At 40.1% G+C, this 20,182-nt stretch overlaps 1 protein-coding gene across 2 annotated transcripts in view; it reads left to right on the top strand.

The window, feature by feature from the left end:
* The window catches only part of LOC119660723 (guanine nucleotide-binding protein subunit beta-1), a 77,528-nt gene extending 58,135 nt beyond the window's left edge, over positions 1-19,393 (top strand). For both annotated transcript variants that reach the window (XM_038069376.1, XM_038069377.1), the window contains exons 5-7: positions 606-836; positions 896-1,112; positions 17,634-19,393. In XM_038069376.1, coding sequence (XP_037925304.1) covers positions 606-836; positions 896-1,112; positions 17,634-17,740 — 555 coding nt within the window. In that variant the 3' untranslated portion in view covers positions 17,741-19,393. The remainder of the gene's footprint in view (positions 1-605; positions 837-895; positions 1,113-17,633) is intronic.
* Positions 19,394-20,182: the final 789 nt, after the last annotated feature.

Below are 20,182 nucleotides of genomic sequence, written 5' to 3'. Positions count from 1 at the left end.
CTCCAGGTTGTGTACTTTGGTCGATAGTAGGTCTATGTATCGCTAATTTTGTTCTTTATAGTGGTTCTGATCTTCGGTAGACTAAAAGACACCCTTGTAGTATCATGGACATAGCATGTTCGCAATTGCTAGTAGGTCTTCCATGATACTTCAGCAATAATTCTGCAGTTCTAATTCAGGAACGAAGTTTCGGTGATATTCTCCCCAAAACCTTTGGAATGTAGTTTACCAATACCTTTTGAGTAATATTTCAACGCCAACTTCTGACTAACATTTTGCAATATCTTTGGCGTTATAACTGTAACGCTAAACTTAGCGGTAGCTACTGGATAATTCTAGTGCAATAAGATATTGTTTTCTATTCCTAATCAAGCCTAAAATTGATAGACCAGTAGTTTACTCCAAACTACAATTCTTATTTGACAGTGCAGATGTATATTTTGAGAGCAACTTTACCCCCTTTTAATTTGGAGTAAGCTGCGGGTATATCAATGCTAGTGCAATAGTTTCGAAGTGATACTTCAGCAATAATTTCCTTCAACCTTGGACTTGTCGGGTCTCCTTAATTGATTAACAGTTTCTGATCTGAATATTATTACTTTCAGATTGTTACAAGTTCTGGTGATATGACTTGTGGACTATGGGATATCGAAACAGGACAACAAGTCACTTCATTTATAGGACACACTGGTGATGTAATGGCGCTGTCATTATCACCACAGTGTAGAGTATTCGTATCAGGTGCATGTGATGCATCCGCGAAGTTATGGGATATCCGCGATGGACAGTGTAAACAAACATTTCCAGGACATGAAAGTGATATTAACGCAGTCACGGTAAGTCTTTAGCTCTCGAGAAAGTCAGTAGATGCCATTTAAACGATCTTTCTTTTTAGTTCTTTCCAAATGGTCATGCATTTGCTACTGGTTCAGATGATGCAACCTGCCGATTATTTGATATTCGTGCCGACCAAGAATTGGCTATGTATTCACATGATAATATTATTTGTGGCATCACATCAGTAGCATTCTCGAAAAGTGGTCGTTTACTGCTTGCCGGTTATGATGATTTCAATTGTAACGTATGGGATACAATGAAAGCAGAACGAGCTGGTAAGTAATAGAATATAAGTAAATACCAAAATGTAGTGAGGAGGATGCAACAAAAGAATGCAGTTACAGTTATCAAATTACTCCACATACTCCCTTTGAATATGTTATCGCCCGCGCAGTTTTACGAATACTTAGGTTCTGAGTTTTTACTGTTGCTGTCCTTCAAATGTGGGAGAATCTTCTCTGGTGATAGTTGCGAATACTCTTTGAAAAAGGCCTCAATTTTTTACCTATTCCAAAATAGTAGGATTCACGCTGAGTATCGTGAAAGTTCAAATCAAATCTTTTCTGACGTCCTCGTTGTGAGTTTTGTTGTGTAGAGCGGAATTTGATCTGTGACGATGCTATAACCTCAATTTAGTTGACCCTCATCTGAATCCGATGTTCACCAGGGGCTTTATGCTTCTGCTGGCGTAGATTTACCACTTGGGCTTCATTTAGTGCAGTAATAGCGAACTGGAAAAAGGAAATGTTTGGGAATTAGCAATGCGATTCCGAGTCAACTAACCCCCTCCATTTATGGAACTTTTTATTTTCTCTGATTCTTCTCCACCGGATAGTCCTATCTGACCGTTTCATTAAGTTTGGTTGGCCATTGTTGAAAACGAAGGTGTTTAAGATTAGTTCGATGTTTGTTCTTATCGCGTCGGTAAAGTTTCGAACTTTTTGCATTGTGAAGGTGTGTTTTCTCCTCATACAGGTCCAAACTTTCATAAAACTAGCTATAAAGCTAATGTGGCTTGAGGCATTCGCTACGACTGATGTCTTCCGCACCTACATTTGGGTTGATATTTGTCGGGGAACTACCATTTGCAATGGAGGCACATACCAGTTTACCTACTTCCGCAACGCTTTGGGGACTTAATTTTTGAGTTCATTCTCATATTATCGATAGGGTGATCCTAAATATATCTTCCATTCCGATGTCTACTCAGATTAGCTGAGTATTTAGTATATTACTATGTTTTCGTTAACATTACTCCCTTAAATTGATCGTAGTCATAAAAATTACTATACACAACAGGTTCAAATTGTCTCTTCCGTGTAAATTTAATACAACCCAAAATATTAAAGCCTTTGCCACACAGAACGCGATCTTCCCGCAGTGACCTATTAAGTTGTGTGATGCCAGATTGCATTGCACATGCCACACGTAACGTGATCTGTCGCAGCTGTCTACTCTAGATCGCCGCGGTCATCGAAATATTGTTTTTTTTTCTCCAAATTCTTAGTCAATAAAGGAAATGATCTTGCCATCACTATACTTAATGACTCAAAGGCTTAATGATTCTGCGCTCAAATATATTTACGCAAGAAATATATAAAACCTCTCACACTTGAAGTGTCGATTTTTCGGTTGTCGATTTCTTTGTGGCTGTTGTGGGCTGAATTTCAACTGTGAAGGGTATGCTCTCAATTGAATACTTTCCAGTTCAAATTCTTTGTGGAATTGACCCTTTAGAAAATAGTGCGTAATCACATTGTTGACTGCTGATACGCTGAATTCTGATGTACTCGAAAATTCCTCACATAAGCAAACACTGACCTACTACAAACTTAGATTTTGGGTATCGTATCCTCCTCAAAACTTCTCCCAGATTTAGCTAACAATATGCAACCATTAATAGAAATCTTCTGAGAATACTAATCCAGATATATAGACTCCAATAAACCATTCCCGCGCTGCATTTCGTGCCAACCTTGCCAGGACCTATACTGGCGTTCGTTGTTTGTTCGTAAGCATATTGCAGAAGCTACTAGGCAGTTCTCTTATCCAACTTTACGGAGCCAATGGAATTCCCAGCACGTTTTTTGAAATTTTATGAGTACGGAAAAGTCTTGCACATATTCGACCGTGACGGGAGTTACGCGAGCAGAATTCTGTGCATACCGGCTGGGGTTAGTGCCATGTATGTGATGCAGTGCATTGGTGTGTGGCCACGTGGTTGAGAGCACATCGCTGCGAGTTGCTGCGAGCACGTGGCAGCAGTCATAAGAACAGAAATTGCACATCTTTTTATAGCTTTACATATCCTAGCGGGAACCAAAGGAACGATAGCTTCTATAAAGATTCATTTCGGATTAATGGTAATGGAATCACAGCAAATTTTGCTTCAAAAATCCTCTATGGGAAGTTCGGTGGAACGAATATGCGCAACATTCTTGGCAATAGATTCATGTTTGCTCTCATTGGAAGTGAAGAAAAAATACGTAGATGCATCCCAGATCTATCTTGCATCCATTTCCCGATGGAAGAAGATGAAGAATCACACTCAAGAAAACCATCTAGACGACAGCGACACACTAATACCATTTACCTATTTCGTCCTTACCTTGTGCGTGAAGATGCAGACAGTAACAACATGGTTTCTAGCGCGCAGTGAGGATGTCGAGCATGTAGTCGATTTTGCGGACACCCTTGACCTTCTACTTACGAATACATGGTTCATCAAACGATTGTCTAATCTTCCTACATATTATAGTGGCAACAAAGCCGTTCCATATGAGACCATCGTACTTCAATATCGACCGTTGATTGCCGTCTTGCGAGTGAATCCACCAAAACAGCGTGAAGAACGCACTGGCCCGCCACGCATTAAATAGTTGCATTTTCGTGAGAAGGAAGATAGAAGGTTTCGCAATCTCAAGAATTTCTCTGTTGATTTCTGGATCACTGTCGATATCAATGCCAGAAGGAGACTCAACCGCTTCTGGCCAGATTTTACGCCAGGCTTTGTTCATTGTGCCGCTAGTTACCTCTTCCCAAGAAGCTTAGAAACAGCCTTGAGTATATCAAAATTTTGCCAGTTTTCTTTAATTGATAATTGCCTATCTTTATCCAATGCTATTATATCGTCTAAGCGTTTCATCAACGCCTGAAAGTTCAACGCAGATAGTATGCTTTAAAGGTAACTATTAAACCTTGGTCCGTGGGTTGCAGCAGAGAAGTGATATTTGACGGTAGGAAGACCACTTTCACATTTTCATCGCTTTGGTTGAGTCGACTAATAGCAAAACCTTGTACGATAAGTTGTTGTTCCTACTCTATTCTCTGTCTCCTGGACAAAATTCATTTCAAAACCATTCAGTGAATAACGCCGAAGTTACCCAAGCCTTCATTGTGTCTCTAAATAACTGGCAGCGTGGTTTTCGAAATATTTTTAAGGCCCTTGGATTTTCCGAATGGTACACCAGTAGAGGCTTCAGTTTGAAATCGCCAGCAACATTTCCGCCCAAAAGAAGCGTAAGCCTGTCTTTGGAGACTTTAAAGCCTGGTGTTGTAGCTTCTCCCTTGGAAATAAATGTACGTGGTTGTAAACGCTTCCAGTAAAATCCCGTCTCATCGACATTGTCTCGGGCTGTATCCGCATTCATCATGTCGGGGATTTTTTTCGCTTCTTCATAATCAGTACTAACCGCTTCTCCAGTCAATTTTGAATTATGCAGCCCAAATCTTGATTTGAACTTGCCAAACCATCCTCGACTTGCGTTAAATGAGAAGGCTTCGTTCCCAGTTCAGATGGTATTGAACAAACCTTTCGCCTTTTCTTGGAAAATAGCAATCTGCGCAGCTCTCCTCCGTCCAAACGTTTAATTATTTCCATTTTTGTTTTTAAATTAATAACTTGCCTCTATCCCTTCTTTTAGAGGAGCTGTATCCTTTATCCATCCCGCTATGTGGGTTTTTGATCCTTTTTTTGTTAAAACAATTTTGTCGCTTAGAATATGAAGGACCGTTTAAAAAGAAAGTTCCACTCGAAATCAAATTAATATCATAATAGGCGTCTTTTAGTCTTGAGTTTTACTACCAAGGTTGAATTAAAACTAACGAGGCTTCTTTTATTTATGTGTCAGATAATTATGTACTTAGTTGGATGGATTTCAATATTTGCATCGTTAGATCCTATCAGGCTTTATTTGAACAGATTGCTCACATGCAACAGATCCTTATCTAGTGCTATCTGAAAGTGTAATTACCTAACTGGCTCTCAATGTTTATCTAGAATAATCTTTTAATGTGCTTCCGTTTCATACAAACTTGCAAATGAACCATGAAACGAAAATAATTTGTTCAGATGGTTCGTTTTGTTCACAACCATCGTAGTTTGCTCACGTGCACCAAGTTTCAACAAATATGTTAATACGTAACTAAGGATCCAGAAAACAAGGAATCAATAAAATACATTCACACCTCTCAAATTCCTCTAGCTATATTCAATATCCAAACGCCTCCAATCTATATTTAAGCGGACGAACTCCGACAATGAAAGTGTAGAATTAAAAATATGCATGCATATAGTGCTAAAAACTGTGTGATAAGTCGAAGCAAAAACGTGTTAACTCGAACCATGCTCCTTAATTTTTTGAGTCGAAAGTATGTAGAAGTGCGTAAGTCGAGGTATACCTGTACTTGCTTTGGGATGACGATGTTGAAATGAAGGTCCGTGAAAAGAAACATCTGTACCATAAGTTCCTCAATGATAAAACGCTGGCCAATTCGCAAATTTATAATAATGCCAACCGGCAAGCGAAGAAAACGATCGCTGCCACTCGAGAGGTGACATAATAAAGATCTGTACGATAAAGTGGACGCACAGGTTGGCGAGAGAGATCTGTATTGACTGTGGCTCAGTGAATTCTTCAATCGGGTTATTGTGAAAAGTGAAGTTCGAAGTGTGGCGGGTGTATCAAAAGCGCTTCGTGCCTATGTTGGTGCTCATCAAGGAAGAGGCATCTCATCATTCCTCTTTCTTGTTGTTGTTATGGACACTGTCAGACGGGGCATACAACATCTAGCGCCATATACACACCTTTATGCAGATGTGTTCCTACCGTCGCCTCATGCAACACGGTCTGATTGAATCTGAATAAAACTGTTTTTTGACGACCGGTCCCCATAAAACAGGCAATGGCGTGAACTGCCCAGCCAATGAAGAACTTCGTTGTGAAATTGCTTCAAGCATTAATGTAACCTAGATAAAATGGCGTTCCACAGTTGTTTCACAAAAAGTCACCGTTAGTCAAGTTACGTCACCTCAACAAGCTGCGTTTCAACTTGCACTTGACTTAACACTCGTCATTGTTAAGGAGTATTTGCTAGCCATATCTGATTTCACATTTATACAGTGTTGTTGAACTCCTGAATTGAATACTTGGACGTTAATATTTCTCGTTAGTTGGTAGCGTTGTTTTGCTCGTATCATCCAATAGTGTAAGTACCAAATTCGGTAAGGCGGACATTCTTATTTGAATCTTTTATTTCTTTATATATTACTGTTACTCCGATTCCCTACTTGGGCCCTGGAAATTCCAATTTTTATCAGTCGGTTTCATATTGCCCATTTTACTAGCTCCAATGATACTACTTTGCATGCCAGATTCAAGTCTCTTTTGGGGTTTGCATGCACCTGTCGACCACGGGATGAAACTTCGGATGCCTCCTGATAAATGCACTTCAAGGTTTTCTCGTTTCTTAATCGCTTTCGGTGTACCTGCCGCTCTGTAAAGGTAAATAGCCCAGCTTTTACGTTCTTCAATAAGGCTGCGGTTGAGCCTTGAGGTTGTCTCCAGAGAGTTAGTCTCTCGCAAAATCGTCTCTATGATGATCTATCTATGCTCTTGTTTAGAGCTTTCTGTACCTCTTCATACCGATTCCAGCCAGTGGCCGGATCAAACTTCAGTGAATGATTGAGGAGCACCCTTGTCGTTCTCCTTTGCTCTGCCAAATCTGAGCTCCACCATGGCGTTTTACCCTTCTTTGGCATCTGGGGTGGCTTTCTTCGAAAGCTTCTCTCATGCTAGTTGTGAGCATCTGGGTTTTCTTCTCAGTTCCAGCAATGGATTTGATACGCCTCTCAGGATCGTGATTCTGTCTTCCGCGGATTCCGAAATGGAGTAGCCGAAGGTGGATCCATGCCCATTACGAAATCAATGCACCTGTGTTCCAAGAGTGTGAATTTTTTTTGATACTCTCCGACAAGAGCCCCAATGTCAGGGTAACCGTGACGTCGACCTCTCGCCTAACCACGTTGAAGAAAGTGGGTTCATTATCCAAATTGAGGATCTGTAGATCGGTTCCTACCAGAAACTCTGTTCTATTGCATTGATTTTTTAACTTCCCCCAAGATATATGGTGGATGTTGACATCACATCCTGCTATTACCCCCATGCCTTTACTTTTGGCATATTGGATAGCTCTGATGGATATTCCACTGGGAATGTCTTCTGCGTCATACAGGAAAAATGCAGAGCACAATAAAATGTATCTCCCTGTTGACTTATTATGGTTAGTTTGGCCGTTATGGGTCATTATTACATAGGACGTTAACAAAATTAGCCTGGAGGTATTTTGAGACTTTTCAGATGAAGATGCCGTGGGCTGCACGTGGCTTTCAATGGTGTTAGGAGCCTTAGTAAGCTGACAGTCCTTAGCCCGTAGTAAAGCCGGCAGACCGTTTGTTCCTGAACGGTCTTAATATCTGATTCAGGAACGCTGATAATAAGAAAAGTTCCAGGCATATCGGCTCTCTCTCTTGTTTTGCTGCCTAGCAGCATCCGGGTGGAGGTGTTGAGATTGTTCTGGACACCAAGTTTTAAAATCACAACACCATCCCGCCATTTAATTGGAATATAAACGTGTGCAAGGCATGCACGATATATATTCCGAATGTGTAGACCCAGGGCATCCATTCCTTCTATTACTAGCGCAGGGATGATGCCATCCGGACCTGCAGACTTGTATCTATGGAACGAGTTAAATGCCCATTTCACTCGCTCCAGTGATACTTTGCATGCCAGATTCCAGTCTCTCGGTTGAGGGCTGTATGCACCTGTTGGCCCTGAGATTAGATTTTGGATGCTGCCTGGGAAGTGTACTTCAAGCCAGAGGAGGCACTTTTTGAACGATGGCAGCCCAGAGATCCTTTTCACGTTTAGTCACGCACCCTCCCACACATCGTTGAGGGAGGTGCAGTACCGCTTGAATCACTCGTCCATGTTTTCGTCAGCAAAATTTAGCCGGAAAGTTTTATGATGTACACCTTCCCACTCAAAGCGAAGCTTAATGCCTTCCGATGCAGTCCTTACAGTTAGCGCGAATTTCCTTCTAAGCTGTTCGCACTGCTCAGTATCCTAATCGGACGGATTAGTGTCATCATACAAGACAGTTCCATCGGTTTCGATAGCCTTAGCTGCAAATGAATGCTTACCCGTTGCTGGCCTACTACTACTACTTTTTGTGTCGAAAAGTTGAGATCGTCCGAGGATCGTTGCCGCTTCGATTTGCCTTAGCCGGGTGCCCCGGATGCTCCTTTCATCTCAATCTGTGCCTGTGGGTTGCGATTTGCCCGGAGACTTCTTGTCCGAGGACCTATGGGCAAGACTTCAGCCTCAGGAGGTGGATTGGAGCCCGCGGTCAGAAGTGCTGACAAAAGGGGGCGTGTTTCCGCTCGTGCCTCCAGTCTTTACAATGGGTCCCAATCAGATTGGCCCCCACTTAAGTGGGTGGAGAATCTGAGTCTAGACTCTAGACGTTTCCATTAATGAGCTTGGGGTTGCCACTTCACTCGGGGTTGGATCATTATGATCGAGATTTAATTTTAGTTATTTTGTAAAGGCTTTTCACTTCTTTGGTTTCTTTTATAATTGGCTGCCATGACCTTAGTTTTATCGGGGCAAGTCAGTCGATCTCGGCAGAGTCCCTTTATGGCGAGAAAAGGCTAGTTGAAACGGGGTCGTCTGGTGCGCAGAGTTCACCGCATTGTGACCATCAAGAGGAAAAAACAAAACCTAAATAAAAAAGGGAAAAGACAGCTGAAACCATGTGAACGAGCAGTTATGGACACCTTCGTGTCTATATATCAGTCCGTCTCGACGGCTTTTTGGCAAGTACTTCTGAACGCAGTTTCGGTCGATTAGGGCTAGTGCATATGGTACTTACCCTGTGTCTGACGTCCGATCAGCAAGATAGCTCTCACACGATCGAGCGACAGTTGGATCATAAAAGTCCCTCAACCCCGCGACAAATTGAGGATTCAACATCCAAAGCAGACGTAAACGGCCATCAGGTTGTGATCCTTTTCGAGGCCAGTGTGAGCTCCTCTCTTGTTACGCACATCCAGAAGATAACTCCTGAATCTACTGCTGATCGTGAAATGGTCGATCTGATTGCTCGTACGGCATTGGTCAGTTGACACTCAACTGACTTTCTAGCAGGTTCTGTTCTCGAAGAATATACCACCAATAACGAGGCGGTGAAAGTTGCAATAAATCCACAAACCTCCATCCGCTACCGTTACGGTCCTCAAGACCATGCTTTCCTATCCCATGTCCGCATAAGATGTTAGCTTCCCATCCTAACCCCTTAGCTAGGAGCTTGCTATAGCAGCCTAGTGTCAGTTGATAAAAAAACTGAGCATTCTAGGATGTAAATAAAGACACAAAATAAAAACAAATGGCGAGAAATACATTTGAAGTTTAGCTTTAACATTTGAAAATTTATCGTTAGTGTCTATTTAGAAAGATTCAATAAAACAAATATGTCGTTAAAAAAATTGAGCTCCCATTCTCCTATCTTTCACTCGATATCAAAGATAGACCAAGTTTCGAAAAGTACTAAGTATAAGTACTTGCATTTGATACCTCACATGTCCGTAGTCTGAGAGAAACAAGTTTCGCATTTCTTTCGCATGTGTGGGGAACGTCTTCTTAAGCTCAACCGAAACTGAAAACCTTAAAAAGGTACTTTTATTTTACAAGAAAAACGTTCAAGTCATTTGCAAACAACCAATTCCATCACGGGGCGGAGACAGCTCACTCTAGCTTTGTCAGTTTTCTTCTCTACGTGGCGTACGTAACAGGACTTTTCTTGTCTCCTCTGCTTTTTCAGAGTTTGCAATGGGTAGATGCGATCATGGAATTGATCACATCCGAATCATCCTGACGTGATGATGAAGACCACTTCCGTTTTTTCGTCCACAAGTGTCAGACCAGAACTCTCTATTCAACCCTTATCAGCACTGACTGCTTCGTATAAGTATAAGTCAGCATTTTCGAGATGCTTTGTGAGCACAACCAGTGCTATGCCGTCGGCGTAACCCACCACTCTGGCTTCTTCTGGGGACTGAAGATTAAGCACGTTTTACATGATGTTCTAGACACAGTATATAGCCCTGTGTGACACTCGCGTAGACAACGTACTCCGGGGGTTCAAAATCTTTACCAGGCATTTCCATATTAGGTTCCAATTGGCCGAATTGAATGTATTTTTCACGTCCAGGGTCACCACGGCGCAATATTTGCAGGTACTGCTCTTTCCACGAATAACATCCCCGCCAAGCCGGTAACTTATTTGATAGCGTGATTGGTTGATCTGGTTCTACGAAACTTGTAATGTTATGTCAAGGGCGTCAGCCCAGACCTCCGAACCGTAGAGCAAAATGAACTGCGTTGCTCCCATAAGAAGGCGTCTCCTAGTAGATATAATAATAACCGTTGGCGCAACAATCCATATTGGATCAGGACCTTGAAGTGTGTTAGAGCACTTCATTCAAGATCGTAACAGTACACTACAGGATTACAGTACCCTGTCGGAGGCAATGTATAGGGCCCCTAATATTTACCATTAGCCAACTCAAGGCCGAGACTACAACTGCAGCCCTGCCCGCTATCACCTTCGAGTTGAGCATTAAACCAAGCTATTTAACCGCTGATTTTGATTCGGTCGATCGATATGGCACGTAGGGTTGGGATTCTCTTTCTGATCAAGATGACTACTTCTGTTTGTTTTCCAGCACAAAACTGAAATCATGAGCAGTCATCTATCCACTTACCCGTCGCATCAATATGCCAAGTTTACTTTGCGCCTGTTCGAACAGTACGCCCAGCAACAAGTGCCGCAACGTAGTCTGCATAACTGACCAGACGTGACTGACGTGCAAGAGATGGCTTGGCACGTGGAATGAATTTTCCAATGTGCCTAGCATATCTGTCCATCTCACGGAATTGAAGGTATTTCTGACATCAAGTTTTATGAGGAGCACTATCCGTCGTAATCGACAGTTGTGTGCCCCGGCTCGATGAACCGCATCCACTGTGGATCTTGCTGCTCTGAACTCGAACTACCTTAGGGATAAGTCCCCAGCAGCGTGGATCGCTTCAGGGAGTCTACTTTTGATGAGCTTTTCTAGCACTTTGCCGGGCTTGCCAAACATACACAGCGGACCGATGCAGACGGTTGCTCCGGGTCGCCTTTTCCTTTGTTGATTAATGCGAGTCTCGCTAACTTCTAGGGACGGGGAATGAACACCCAGAGCAGCAAGTCTGGCTGTTGGCAGAACACCAGTTGGTAAACTCCCACCGAGATTCCATCAGGACCTGGCGCCTTTTTTTTTGTATGTTGAGAACTGCTTCTTCAAGCTCTTTTATTGTGAAAAAGGGGGCAATATTCGGAGCTTTTGCGCTGTTGACATCAATGCCTACGGGATGTCTGGGGAACAATGCCCGTACAATGCTTTTTTTTTGCTGATCTATACTCTGTCTTTATGGCGCATGCCTCTTTGCGAGCGTGTAAACGCTGTGCTAAACAGCAGAGCTTAGACACTCCTTCCGTAGGTCGGCAATTTCCAGCCGTCATAGTAGGTTTGTCACAGCTGGGGCATGGAAGCTTCGCACGCTATCGTTCAGGATTACCACTGAATTAACGCCAGTGTCAACTGCAACCCCGCCACACCCGAAGCACCCTCCTGCGAGACTGCTTGTTCTAAGAGCTTCGACGAACTTCCCGATGTTCCACACGCAGGAGGAGAAAGGGCTGGGCTGGGCTGGTGCACGCCGGCAAGTAGCGTTACTTCGAACGCGATGTATTGATGATCACTGGCTGAAAAGCCTTTCAGACTCGCCACTCGTCCATGGGCGGCACCAGAGATTTTGACGCAAAAGTTATATCAGTGGTGCTTCCTTCGAACGTTGGCGTGGATCCGATGTTTGATGTTCTCCAGAGCATTAAGCCAGCCCCAAAAGTCAGCATCGTCTTATTCGGTGTCAGGTAAACGCTAAAAACATTTTCCCTACATACCGAATCTCGACAAAGCCATTCCCTGGGCCTTGGGCAAAAACACGAAGTCGAACGTCGTCCAGAACCCAGATGGCAGTGGAATCCGATAACTCGAGATGCCGTGAAGCCGGGTCCCTGTTCCGATATTGCTCGCTGATTACCACTAGATCGGCTTTTACCCCCGCAGCGAACTGCGCTAGCAACTCGTGTGCAGTTGTACTCCGGTGCATGTTAATTTGTAGAATGGGGATCATGCCTGTCGCGCCTCCTAGCCCTTTCTAGTTCCGCCCTGAAGATAGGATACCGCCCCGAAGATAGGATACCGCCCCGAACCCGCAGTTTGTGCAACGCGTTCACCAGGCGTGCCATGGTCCTTGCAGAGAACGCAATTTTCGCTTTCATTGCAGGTCTTCGCTTGGTCACCTACCTGACTGCATCTGCGACATGCTGCCCTTCTGTCGGGTCCCTTGCAAGTTGCTGACGTGTATCCGTAGTTCAGACACCTGCAGTCCTTAAGATTATCTGCATTCGTACCCTGCATACTACCCATTCAATTTGGATTTTGCCACTGATAAGGAGTTTCCTCGTTTATTGCTCGGGGATTTCCACCACAACGAGTTTTTGGCCTCAAGCATTCACAGAAGTGATACCAATCCGCCCACCGGTTACCTCTGGACATTCACGCTTAATAACGTCCTCCACTTCAACCTTTTCTGTGAGGTAGATTTCTAGAGAGCACGTAGGCTCTAGACTAGAAACGAGAGCCTTATCCCGCAGTAAGCCCCTGACCGGTTTGCAGAACGTGCTCTGCTAGTCGTCTTCGAGCCTAGTTCGACGAGAACTCCGCTATCCTTCTTTTTCCGTATGGAAGATACTTCTGCTCCATTGTCTTCTGGTTTCATCTTGTAGCGGATTTCACTGAAGAGCTTAATGAGCAGAATTGACCGTCTAGTCCTTTTTCGGTCACTGATTTTCGGTTCGCAGCTTCCTTGTCTTTGGTCAGACGGGTCTCTAGCGGCAGTTATTTCGAGTTATTTCGTTTTGTCCTTTTTTGCTTTATTTTTTTGTGCCCTGGAAACTACTTAGGTAAAGTCTCTTTCAGGCACCTCCTCATCTTTCTGCTTTTCCCTCAGTTCGCTTCGCAGGGGGCTATCTGCGTGTAAACACAAAACCTTATTAAAATCGGTTTACTGTCTGTCTGTCTGTCCGTCCGTCACACGCATTTTTCTCGGAGACGGTTATTGCGATTGAGACCAAATTTGGCAGAAAGTTGGGAACTGTGAACGCTCACGCATACAGTGAATTACATCCTCTTACGTCGAATTTAAGGAGGGGGTCCCCATACATGCAAAAGGGGGGTGTAAAATTTTTTTTCATCAAATATAGTCATGTGGGGTATCAAATTAAAGGTCTCGATTAGTACTTTTCAAAGCCGATCTTAGTTTTGACATTCGTTGGAAGGGTGTGGAGCGCGGGGGGTTGAAAGTGATCACTTCTTTAAGGGAGCCATTCTCAGAAACTACCGAACCGAAAAATCTGAAAAAAAATCAGGAGGCTGCCACTATATGGTGCCTGGGCTCCGAAATACCTTCCATGCCGATATCTGTTTAAATAAAGTTAATAATAGGATATTACTACAATTTTCTGTAATTGGTTAGAAACCCCCCTTAAGTTCATCCTAGTACCATGAAATTTTGCAGTGATATAGGCTATAATATAGAGGATGATCTTACCAAGTTTGGTGGAAATCGCGCGATTACTAACAAAGTTATAATACCTTAAATTTGTTGCTTCTTTGAAAATTGAAGACTATGAATGTCAATATCACCCGAAAGTGGATACTCTCACATAATAAATGGATATATTACGTGCTACGTACTAAGAAATACACAAAACCTTTCGTACCTGAAGCGTCCAGCTTCCGGTTTCCCGACTTGTTTTGTATTGAAATGTAAGTATTCGCCTGGATCGTGAATATTAACGCCTTAATGATCCCATCATGTACATTTGTATGGTGGAGTCGGACTTAATATTCTTATTGGCTTTGCAGGTGTAGACAAAATATGTGTGGGTTGTTTGAAAGCAAAGACATCTTCTTTTTCCTGCCAGTCATTTGTCTGACACATACATTTGGCTGTCTGATGGCTGATACAGATACAGGCATTTACCTGACACAAGATGCCTTTGCTTTCAAGTGTCACAAAACAATTCTTCAGGCTTGAAAATATTTTTCGAGTTTATATGAACAATTTTTTCTGATTACACCTGCAACTCCATTTAATTTGCTTATTGAATATTCAGTCCGACTCCAGCATACATACGTACAACATGCTGAGATCATTATCTGTCATTTTATATGTATCTTGGAGTTTGGAAATATATGAAGAAATATTTTGAATTCTTAGCTATGTAGGAATTGAAAATCGTGCACATAAAGATCCTCCCATAAAATGAGCATAAAAGCTTAGTATCCGAAACGCCCAGCTTCCGGTATTTTGACTTATTTTTCGTTTGCGACGAATACTGGGACTAATTCAGGAAGGATCAGAATGACGAATCCGATGCTGCAATTTGCTGGCTTGATAGAGCCTGTCAATGACAAGAGATATGTTACTAAGAGCGAAGCGGCAGTTAACCAGCGTAGATACCAGGCAGCAGATGTAGATGCAAACAACAAATCGTTGCTAAGACTTTCTAACTGGACGGGGTGGCCCTTGGTTCGAGACGGTTGGAGGCAGCGTTTTCTGAAATTTGAATTTGAATTGAGTCGCGTTTTTAATATGCTACTAATAGTACTAAGCCGAAGGCTGATTTGTGGTCCTTAAGCATTTCTTATTGAAGTAAGAGAAAAAACTTTTTAAAAAATTTGGATGAATAGAATCCTACCTACTTCCCTAGTAAGTGAATGTCCGTCGTAGTCCGCCGGTGCAAACAACCAATCGTTGTTAAGGCTTTCCAACTTGAGCGCACAGTCCGAGACAGTAGCATATTCTGAAATCGGTACCTGAATTGAATCGCGTTTTTGATATGCTATTGATAATACTAAGTTTGTGGTGGAAATTGATCTAAAACTCTTTCAAAGTGCTTGAATTGGCTTTTAAAATGAGTAATGATAGAAGTCAGTGGGATAAATATTAACGGAGCTATGATCAAAATATAAAATCAATAAAAACAAAACCTGATTCTCTCATATAAATTGAAAGTAAGTCGAATATTGTGAGAATCGATTGTATTTGACCCCTCGCAATAGATGCTGAAAATTTGCTAGATATAGTGTGCGCAGTTTCGAAAAAAGATTTACCTCCTTTTTTTTTCTTTTATTTTTCAAAACAAATCGTTTTTCCAAAAATATCTCAAAAAATAAAAATGGAAAACTGTTGACTTAAAATTTAAGTGAAAGGAAGGTCACATTTTTATACTTTTATATTTTTTCACGATCTCTTTAAGGTTTAGTGTAAAAAATCCTTATTAATCCTCCGAAACGGCTAAACCGATTCGAACGAACTTTAATGGATAGATGGGAACCATGAAATCCCACGTATACAACCAGCGACACAAATTTAGGTGGATTTTAAAGGGGGGCATGCAAAGGGGGAGTTTAACAATGTTTTTCATCGGATGTAGTCGTGTGGGGTATGAAATGAAAGGTCTCGGTTAATTGTTAAGTGCTCGAGTAAGGAGTCAAAATATACAGACTCAAAGTGAGGCAGGACTTATTTTGTGGTGCGCTTAGATGACGTGACATTTCGATATCTGCTCAAATAAACTTACTAATGGTATATTACCAACTTTTCATCCTAGGAATACCAAAATTTGCACCAGCGGCACAATCTCTTGCATATGCATGCCAAATTTCATTTAACGATAAAGTTATGGTAGTTCAATCTTAGCAACTTCCCACAAATTTACTGCTTTTAAAGTCATGCAAATAAGATGCTGACGTCATAATCAACGAGAATAATTGACATTCGCGTGAAATATTAAATTCTCATTTACTTCTCCCAGCCCACTTTAAGGTTTTATGTAGAACACTTATATGAAATCTAAGCCTCGGAAGATGTCCAATTTCGATATCTGCCCAAATAAACTTACTATCCTATTATTACAAACTTTTAGAAATTGACTTAAAAAAACCCCTTCAGTTTACCCTAGCAGTACTAAATATTGCACTGGCATAGTGTCAAGTTTCATGAAAATCCGGCTATTAGTGTCAAAGTTATAGCAGTTCAAACTTAACAATTTCGTGCGAATTTACCGCATCCTAAGTCATACAAATAAGATGCTGACGTCATAATTAACGAGAATAATTGGCATTCGAATAAGATGTGAAGCGTATAAGGTTGACTATTATCAATACAGTGTTTTCCATCAAGTGATTTATTTAAATCGCTTTCTAATAAATAGAGGGCATTGGAATTATTAACTATGTGACACGGAACTGTCATGCACTCGTCACTCCATCTTCGTCTTTTTCTTCACCCTTTGTTCCGTTCGCTAGCGGGGTCGCCTCGCCGTGATCGGTTTCGCCAGTTTATTTTATTAAATACCTGATCTGGATGTAATCATGAGGCTCTTATATACCCATTCATCGTATGAAGCCACCGTTGTTTCGGCTGGCCTTTCGATCGTTTCCCATCGACTTCGATGTTCAAACCAATCTTGGCAAATGAATTCTCGTTAGCACGAATTACGTGACCATACCATCGAAGACGCCTCTCGCAGTTTTTCAACGATCGGTCCAACTTCAATGTGATCAAAACGTGTCACACCACTAGTCCAACGCAACATCTTCGTCTCCATTACCGCAAGACGCCGTTCATTATCTTTTATAGTCGGTCAACACTCCGAACCATAGAGAGCGACAGGACGGACGATATTGCGGTAGATTTTAGATTTGAGGCGTTCGTTGATACGTCGATCTCAAAAGGCACCAGTTGTGGAACGCCACTTCATCCAGGTTGCCTTAATGCGTGAAGCAGTTTCATTATGCAGTTCTCCATTGGCTGATAGCATTGACCCGACATGTTTAAATCGCTCAATGGCAATGATTTGTACACTATTTTCCTCCATATTGGTGGTTTGTTCACATCATATGGTAACTTCACAGTTATCTGAAATAAATAATAGTCATGATAAAGTGGCAGATTAAATTCGATACAATGATCTGGCCTACATATGACAGTTTAATCCTTATCGTATAATGAAACCCCTAAAAGCACCCTATATTTTTCTGGGCAATAGCAAAATAGGAGTGAATAAAAAATTTTGCCTAGGGAGGAGTAACCATAGTAACATTCATTCATAAATTACGAATATTTACTGGAGCCGTTATTACTTGTAATGCTTGACCTTTGGAGTCAAGCATTACTTTCAAAGTACTGCAAAAGATTGTTTTATGCTTAAGATGAGTACATTTGATACAGTTGATTGATAAATGGTAATAATTTTATTCATTTCTTTTCCTGCAGGTATTTTAGCTGGACATGATAATCGAGTGTCTTGTTTAGGTGTTACGGAGAATGGTATGGCGGTAGCAACAGGATCATGGGATTCATTCTTGCGTGTGTGGAATTAAGTTTTAGTATCCAAACACACAATAAATATTGTATGTACTCCCATTTATACTTTTGTATTTTTTAGAACAATTAATCAATTTAATTTACTTATAATTTAGTATGTTGCGTTTTATTTTGAATCCTTTCTCAATTTTTTCATTCATAAAAAATATAAAATTTATACAATGTGAAATATAAAACAAACAAAAAATAATGGTGATTTCCTAAGTTAAACAAACATGTTTTGCACAAATATAAAAAACAACTAAACAACAAAGGTTTTTAGTTCCATACAATCATTATGCTACTGTTGTCTCTATACAAGTTTTTCTTTTTTCCTCGATTTTTTTGGAAATATTTCTACTGAATTTCTGTTGACTTTTTCATTTTATATAATATATATATAAAGTAAGGCTACTTTTTTCCCAATAGTCTAATTTACATTCGCATTATATTTGCCATCTTTTAAACACTAAAAACGGGATAAAATTAGAATTGATTTTCTAGAGAAAGAGAACAAGAAAATTTATTTTCTGTGGAAAGTGAGAAGAATAAAAGTTGCTTTTCTGTGGAAAGAAAAACATTAAAAACTCAAAACAGTAGTAAAATTCCTTTAACTATATTTACGTAAGCCGATTTTAACAAAGTTTTATTTTACGACAAACGGCAAAAATGGAAATAAAGTTGGTTTAAATATATTATTTTAGAAAAACGGAGAAAAAGTTAATAGTAATATATTAAAAATGATATAGGATCGTGTTACTAAGTAAATAATCCAGTCGATTGTCTATTTTTTTTTTTTCATAATTTTATCATTGAGTGAAAGTTTCAACTCGTGGGATCAGGAGAGAGACATAAAAATACATACTATCACCATTTTGCGCTACATAAACTGGATAACTTAGATATTATTCTCAAAGCAGTAGCACTAGTTTCGTAATTTCATTTAAATTTAATAGTTTTACGTTCACACTTCCCATTTAAAGTAGAAAAAAAAGTTATTTTCGTATGGAAACATGAAATTATTTCACGTTTTTTCTTTGTCTTTATATTTTACTGTTTGTCAATGTTTGTTTTATCTCTTTATATCATCGTATGAACACGCACAGTTAAAGATTAAATGTGTCTAGTTTTACTAAAACATCTCTCGCTTAATAGATAGTGTCTTCTATTTTCATTATTATTTTTTAATTTAAGTTGTTACGTTTGTCTAAATACAACAACAAAATCTGAAAGAAAACATGTATTTGTTTTTAAGTTATAGCTTTAAGCTTTATTATTTTCTCCGAATTTCGAAAAGAAATCTCTTGATTATACATCATTTACATTTCGAAGTTCTATGTTTTCCCAAAGATTAGTTCGATATTCAAAATAAGTTTCAATATGTAAAGCAGGACAACTATTATATATTTATATAAAGACAAGGATTGTGCACGCCAAACATATAAGAAACAAAAAAATACATTTGTATCCGCGCAAAAGCTCAAAGCACTATTTCAAGCTAAGGAAGCAACAGCGTTCAAATCCCAGCAAAAAGTGAGTTTTGTTATCGTCATATGTAAACTACATTGCATGAAACAAATGAAAGGAAACAATGGTAATTGTGAATGCATTTAATTTTAATGTTTGTAAATTTATTATTAGTTATTAAAGAAAACATAAAAAACCGATAATTGATTGTTAAAAGAAAACGATACAAGGAGAACCGAGCAAAATTGTTTGAGCTTTCTGGTCTTTCTTCATTTTTCCTAGCTAATATTTTTTTCTTCTATCGCCTTTTCCTCAAATCTATTATTGGAAATGCTTCGTAAAATTCATGGAACAAATTCACTATGAGAGAAGATTCGTTCCTACACTTGAATGAAAAATGGCCGAGTTGAACACATATATTTTCACTTTTCTTGGAATTTTCAAATCCCATCAGCGTTTTTTCATTCTATTTTTCTCATAACTAGGTATGATTTTTTTATTTTTATTTTCTTTTTGTTCTTAGAGAAGCGAACAAGAAGAAAAGCAAGTTCATAAACTGGATATGAATTGGTGAATGATATAAGTAGGAAGCAAAAAAACAAAAACTAAATAAAGTTTCATAGAGGAAAATAAAAAACTCCAACCAAACGGAATTATAGCAAAAAAATGGAAATCTCATGAAGGAGAGTAGAGGGAAGAAACCGTACAAAAAGAGGAAACGAGCGCATGGTGCCAGGAAGAAAGATAGTGAAAATTAAAAACATCACGAGGAAATATAACACGAAAAGAAGTCGAGTATATTATTTCCCTAAATCAATAGGGAAGATAACGCGATTGCTTTAATTTAAATCTTTTTGTTTCTTTAGAAGTCCGGTGTAACCTCTGGGAAATTATAAGCTTAAGTATTACCTCCAAGAAATATATATTTAATATAAAGTGCCTGTATCACTTTTCAGATTCGTTATATGGGAGAAATATTTTGTTTTGCTAGT

This window comes from Hermetia illucens, chromosome 7 (genome assembly GCF_905115235.1).
Source record: "Hermetia illucens chromosome 7, iHerIll2.2.curated.20191125, whole genome shotgun sequence".
NCBI lineage: Eukaryota > Metazoa > Arthropoda > Insecta > Diptera > Stratiomyidae > Hermetia > Hermetia illucens.
The sequence above is the reverse complement of the archived record's forward strand: the minus strand, read 5'-3'. Positions and strand labels throughout refer to the sequence as shown.